This window comes from Gracilinanus agilis, chromosome 5, assembly GCF_016433145.1.
Source record: "Gracilinanus agilis isolate LMUSP501 chromosome 5, AgileGrace, whole genome shotgun sequence".
In the NCBI taxonomy this organism is placed as follows: Eukaryota; Metazoa; Chordata; class Mammalia; order Didelphimorphia; family Didelphidae; genus Gracilinanus; species Gracilinanus agilis.
Window position 1 is genome coordinate 196,780,976 of NC_058134.1, and position 6,581 is coordinate 196,787,556.

Here is a 6,581-nt window from a genome sequence, read left to right on the forward strand (position 1 = left end):
CCTAACTGTCTTCCCCATAAACCCTTACTTTCTGTCTTACTCTAACATAGAAGAACAAGGGTTAGCCAAACAGGGTTAAGTGACTTGCCCAGGTTCACACAGCAAGCAAGCCTCTGAAGTCAGATTTGAACCCAGGTCCTCCTGACTCCAGGCCTGGTGCTCTATTGGCTGTGCCACTTAGCTTCCCATCCTTCTTCTAACTTTTCTTTTCTTTTAAACCCTTACCTTCCATCTTGGAGTCAATAATGTATATTGGTAATTGTTAGGCAATGGGGTTGTTAAGTGTTTTTTGCCCAGGGTCACACAGCTGGGAAGTGTCTGAGGTCAGATTTGAACCTAGGACCTCCTGTCTCTAGGCCTGGCTCTCCATCCATTGAGCCACCCAGCTGCCCCCTCCTAACTTTTCACTAAACCAAATCCTGATAGTTTGCTTCAATTTCCCTCTTCCCCATGGCCTCTTGGGTTTCATGTGCCTTTGGGATTTCTCTTGCTTTTCAAGGCTGCCCTCTAATGTTCATTTTAGCCTGATTTCACCTGTACTCACAGGGAAAGGAAGTGGGTTAGTGATGCCCACTGCCTGATATCAGAATATTTATTCCAGTGTTTCGGTCTCTGAATATCCTAGCTGTGGCCAGAGGACAAAGTCCCCAGAAAATTGCAGGAGACTTCTTCCTTCTCACCTACAACCAAGTCCCAGATAATCACACCCCGGCACACTCCGTTTCTCTTCCCTCCAGCATGGCCCTCTGAATCCAGCATAATAAATAAATGGGCAGAAGACGGTAAGAGATCTATGCTCAAGGGAGTAGACCTGTCAATGCTGTACCCCAGTGAGAGTCACAGGAGATACTTGGAGACACAGAGAGAAACCTGGAACCCCAGGACTCATACTTCCCAAGCTCTAATCCTTACCGTCTCCATCATTTGCCTCTCCACCACTTCCATGCATCCCTCCTTTCTCCTATCTTCCCTTTTGGAAGTATGAAAGGGGCTACTGGTGCTCCAGATGAGAACACAGTGGAAAGATTCTAGACATCTGATTCAGAGGAGCTGCCCAACAGGATGACTCTGTTCAAGTCACTGTATCTGTCTACTAAAGAGCTCTTCAGTATGAAAACTCCCCTTACCAAGGTGGATTGCAACCACTCTGTGCCTTCTCATCCAGTGTGATTTTTTTTTCTAATATAAGTGGTTTATTTGGTTTACGTTGGTGTTAAATGTTTGAATAGCATCCAGTAAAATTGTTTCATTGATTGTCTTCTAGACTTTTAAAAAGTGTTAATAATGCAAATTAAACTTAAAAGTATGTTGCTTGGGAACAGCTAGGTGCCAGGCCTGGAGTTGGGAAGACCTGAGAGTTCAAATATGACCTCAGACATTTCCTAGTTGGGTGACCCTGGACAAGTCACTTAACCCCCATTACCATGTTCCTTGGAACCAATACACTGTATTAATTCCAAGATAGAAGATAAGGGTTTGTTCGTTTGTGTTAAGGGTGTTACTTATATTGTTTTTTTCCTAGGGAAGAGAGTTGGTAAACATTTACCAGTACACCCCCAGGAACAACACTAATTAATGCTTATAGATGGCCTAAAAATGGAATCCCAGAATTTTGGAGTTTAAAGGAACATCAGGGACCATCTAATCTAATCCATACCCCAAAACAATCTCCACTACAATATTACCAACAAGTGCTCATCCCCCTTTTGCTTTGAAGACTTTCAGTGAGAAGATTCCACTATCTCTAAAGGAAGCCCATTCCACAGATGGATTCCTCTAATTTTTAAATCATTCCTGACAGTAAGCCTAAAGCCGCCTTTTTGCAACTTCTTCGCTCTCTCTGCCTTCTTTCCTGCCATTCCATCACTTTAATTGAGGACAGAGGAGTCTGCTCATTTCTAAAGAGCTTTCTGGATTTTATCTGTTTGATGAGTTGCCATGGGCTCAGAATTGGTCTCCTAGGGGCCAACATCCTTAGAAAGCAAATGCTGGCTGTTAGCAGCACTGCTGTAGGAGTTCCTCTTGCTTGTGCCCCTCTGACACAGCCTGAGGTCACCAGACTTCAGAATAGGACTTTTGTGTCTCAGGGCAGTGAGGTGGCTTGGTGAATAGGGCTTGGAATCAGGAAAACTCATCTTCATGAGTTCAAATCCAACCTTGGACACTCATTAGCTGTGTGACCCTTGGCAAGTCACTTTATTCTTTTTGCCTCAGTTTCCTTATCTGTAAAATGAGCTGGAGAAGGAAATGGTAAACCACTCCAGTATCATTGCCAAAAAAAACTCAAAAAGGGGGTACACAACTAAGAAATGATTGAACATAGGAGCCTCACTTGCAAAATCTGGATGTCTACCCCATTAGAATGTAAACTCCTTAAGGCAGGGAATATTTCCTAGTTATCTTTGTGTATTCTGTGCTTAGCACAAGACTTGGCACATAGTAGGCGCTTAATAAATGTTGAATTCACTGAGGATGAGGAAAGCATAAGGCACTAATGTTCTGCTTGGTTTTCAGGCTTCTCCTTCCTCTTCCTCTCTCCCCCAGGCCAGAAGTGGAGTGTCTGCCTGAAGAGGAGGGGTATAGGAAGAAGGGACATGTGTTTTGGTCTGGCTTTCCAGGGAGGCTGCCATTTCCCCTTCCCGTGGACTCCCCAGGCTAGTTACTGGTCTTTATTCCAGTTGGCTGTGGCCCCAGGCCCTTCCATCTTAGCATTGGTGTGCTTCCATTTTCCTGTCTTTTTCTGTCCTACATCTATCTCTTTCTCCATCTATCTGTTTCCTGAGACTTCCTGTCTGTCTGTCTGTCTGTCTGTCTGTCTAAGGACTTGGCCACCCCTCTGTCCCAGGGTCTGAACACTCCTCCCTTTGGCTCCCTTCCCAGCTGGGCCCCCCACACCAGGGAGCCTCGGCCTGGCCTGGCCTGGCCTGGCCCGCTCTGCTCACCCCCTCCTTCCTCCCTCCTCCAGCTCTGCCCTGCCCTCACGTGCTTTCCCAGACACACAGCCGCCCAGTGTGGGCTCTGGCCCAGCCTGTTCCTCTTCCCGATTGCAACAGGCTCCATGGGTAGCTCCCAGCTCTCCTTGTCCCCGCCCCAAGGCCCAGCTCCACTCCCACTTCCTGAGCTAAGCAACTAGAGCCTGGGAGGCCAGGCCAGCCGCTCCCTGCGGCCCCTTGGGGGCACCTCGAGCCCCCCTGCCTTCCCTTCCTTGGGGCTCTGAAACTTGCCTGCCTAGAGTTCCCCTCCAGGCCTTTGCGAGCCCTGACTTCCCCTCCCCTCTCGTGCGGACGCCATGCGCCTGCCCCAAGCCTGTTCCCTTCAAGGCCTGGTCGGGGGCCCTCTCCTCCTGGGCCTCTTTGGACTTCTGGCTGGTCAGCAGCTCCGACAGGTGAGGCCAGTGGGGCAAAGGGAAAAGGATGGGTGGCTCGCTCCTTCATCTGTTCCCTCTTCCATCCATCACCCCCTCCCCCTAACGAAGCCCATCTTGTCCCCACCTCAGGGGCCTCCGGACAAGAAGTGTGGGGACCAGCAGTATTATGATTCCAGACACGAGGTCTGCTGTTCCCGCTGCCCGCCAGGTGAGAGACGGGGAGGGCGTGCTTGGGAGAGGGGGAGGGGAGGGCTGGGGCCCTGCAGGGATTCCCAACCCTTCTTCCCACTTGGGGTGCTTCCCAAACTCAGGGACCGATCTAGAGGTCAGGCCCCCGAGAAGCGAGAAGACCAGCCACAAGGGAGAAAGCTGGGGTGGGCAGAGGGGATGAAAAATAATGACACCCGGGCTGTGTACCATGTTTTGCTTCTTTCAAAGAATGTTCTAGCTCATGATTTCTTCAAAACACCCTGGCAATTAAAGAAGGCAGAAGGCCCCAATTTACACCTGGGGAAACTGAGGCTTTTAAAACATGACAAGATTTTCCCAAGGTCACCTTCAAAAAACTATAGCAGAACCAAGGTCAGAAATCAAGCCTCCTTAAGAGTGTTGAGTCCAAATAGTTATTAAAAGGATTTCTCTCTCCCCCCCAAAACCCTGACCTTCCATCTCCAAATCAATGCTGTGTATTGGCTCCAAGGCAGAAGAGCAGTAAGGGGCTAGGCAATGGGGGTTAAGTGACTTGCCCAGGGTCACACAGCTAGGAAGTGTCTGAGGCCAGATTTGAACCCAAGATCTCTCATCTCTAGGTCTGGTTCTCAATCCACTGAGCCAGTTGGTTGCCCCCCGTTAACAGCATCTTGAAGACACGATAGGCAGGCAATCCAAGATTAATTCTCTTCTAGGTACGCATGTCCATGAATTCTGTGATGGACAGCGAAACACCACATGTGCTCCGTGCCCTTCAAGGACCTATAATGAATTCTGGAACCACATCAGTGTGTGCCAGATGTGCCGCCCCTGCGATAAAGGTAAGTGCCTGGGAGACGTCCTGGGTGATCCAGGAGGACTAAGTGCTCCTTCGGTGAATATACCACTAACACACGACTATTTCTGAGCTTCTCCCCTTCTATCCCAGTGCTCGGCTTTGAGGAGGTAACTCCCTGCAATGCCAGCAGGAAAACACAGTGTCGATGCCGCCAGGGCATGTACTGCCCCAACGGGGGCACTGACTGCGAGCACTGCGAGCCCCTCAGCTCCTGTCCGCCAGGCACAGAACCTGAACTTACAGGTCAGAGGATGCTGAGAGAAGAGGGAAAGAGGGAAGTGACCGGGTACTTGGAGAAGGAATGGGGGGCTGGTGAGGTGAGGGGGGGGCTAGGATAAGCCTCAGGGATTCCAGTATCCCTTCACCGCCCCCCCGAGGCAAGAAGACACCTTCTCTGACCTGGATCGCCCCCAGATGGTCCCTCTCCTTGGTAGAAAACTCTTCCTCCTATCCTAGGTGTTCATCTCGCCTGTATAATAGTGAAAAGGCCGAAGCACGGAAATTGGTGTAAGAAAGGGATGGAAAACAGCACGTAGAGAAGGACTTTGTGTCCTGGTTGCTGGAGGAACGAGCCAAGCTAGTCCTGGGCAGAGTTTTCAGATTGTGGCAGACAGAGTTAGAGCTAAGGAGCAGGGCAGAGATTAGAAAGTCACGAGACAATGCTCGAAGAGGGCATGAGATGGGCAGAGATCAGGGGAGCCAGGGACCGCTATGGTAGGTGGCTATTACCCTGCTCACATCCACCTCTCTTGCCAGATAAGGTTGGAGAGTTTGACAACAACTGTGTTCCCTGTAACGATGGGTACTTCCAGAACATCTCCTCTCCTGATGTTCGGTGCCAACCTCATACCAAGTGAGTGCCTCTCACCCTGCAATAGGACTCGCCAGCCTTCTCCTCCCTTCCTTCCCCACTGGGGACAAAGTGTCTCTTGTGGAATCCCTTGATCCTCTCCCCTCTACTTCTGGGAGTCACAGAGTGTTGGTACCAGACCCAGCACACCGGGGAATAAGAGTGGGCAAAGGCGTCGAGTACATGTGCTATTCCCTCTTTTCTCCTCAGCTGTGAGGCACAGGGCCTGGTGACATCTGTTCCTGGTACTGCCACGTCTGATGCCAGGTGTCAGAACTCACCTCCAAAGATGCCGGGTAAGAGTCCAGGGATGGGGGAACTTGAGGGACAGCCTAAATCAATATCCTTTGCCCTTTCTAGAGTTAATTCTTTCCCTCTAAAATGGAGTCAAGTCAGCGTTCTCATTCTTCCCGAAGTTAGGGCAAGGAAGTGGTAGTGAGGGCTCCTTAAAGAAGAATAGTGAGCAAGCTGGGTGACCCTGGGCAAGTCACTTAACCCCCATTGCCTACCACTTAACCATTCTTCTGCCTTTAAACCAATACATAATATGGATTCTAAGATGGAAAATAAGGATTAAAAAAGAAAAATAGGGAGGTGTTAACTACTTAACCACTGTGTATGTATGTACATGCACATCTTTATATGACAAAAGCATTATGTCCAAAATGTAATGTGCCAAATAATTTCCCACTATGTATACAGGTTTAAATATTATTCTTTTGGTCACCATTATTATCAGAAAAAATCCTATTTAATAGCTTATAAACTATAAGTGGTCTTGTTACTCAATATTTATTGTTATAGGAATTGTATATGTATAAAAACATACATATATACATGATTACATATGTGTATAAAAAAACACTCTTTTCTGGTTCCCTTTTCCAGATTTACAAACCGATAATTTCTTATCCAAGGGCTTCATAGATCTAAACAGAGAAAGAACCTCAGAGGTCATCTAGTCTACTCTCATTTTACAGATAAGGAAACTGAGACCCAGGGAGGATGAGTGATCTGTGTAATGTTACAAAGAGGAGAAGGAGGATTTGTACCTAAGTCCTCTGACTCCAGACACAGTGCTAATTGTTAATAATTTGTAATTATCCATTATATTACCTGAAAGCTTGAAGGAAACCTAGTGATCATTTAATCCAACCCTCTCTTTTTTTTAAGTGAAAATAATGAGGCGCTTAGAACTAACTGGCTTGTTCAAGGCCAAATATCTAGTTCACATCAGAATTCAGATTAGCTCTCTTAACTTTAAGTCTTCTCTTCTTCCCATTAAGCCGTGCCAAATATATATATATATATATATA

General features: G+C 47.8%; 1 protein-coding gene across 1 annotated transcript in view; it reads left to right on the top strand.

Annotated features, from left to right (window-relative positions):
- The first annotated feature begins 2,823 nt into the window (after positions 1 to 2,823).
- Positions 2,824 to 6,581, top strand: part of LTBR (lymphotoxin beta receptor) — a 12,593-nt gene continuing 8,835 nt past the window's right edge. The window contains exons 1-7 of the mRNA XM_044679887.1: positions 2,824 to 3,385; positions 3,497 to 3,575; positions 4,273 to 4,398; positions 4,506 to 4,658; positions 4,872 to 4,922; positions 5,172 to 5,268; positions 5,476 to 5,561. Of these exons, the coding sequence (XP_044535822.1) occupies positions 3,290 to 3,385; positions 3,497 to 3,575; positions 4,273 to 4,398; positions 4,506 to 4,658; positions 4,872 to 4,922; positions 5,172 to 5,268; positions 5,476 to 5,561 (688 nt within the window). The 5' untranslated portion in view covers positions 2,824 to 3,289. The remainder of the gene's footprint in view (positions 3,386 to 3,496; positions 3,576 to 4,272; positions 4,399 to 4,505; positions 4,659 to 4,871; positions 4,923 to 5,171; positions 5,269 to 5,475; positions 5,562 to 6,581) is intronic.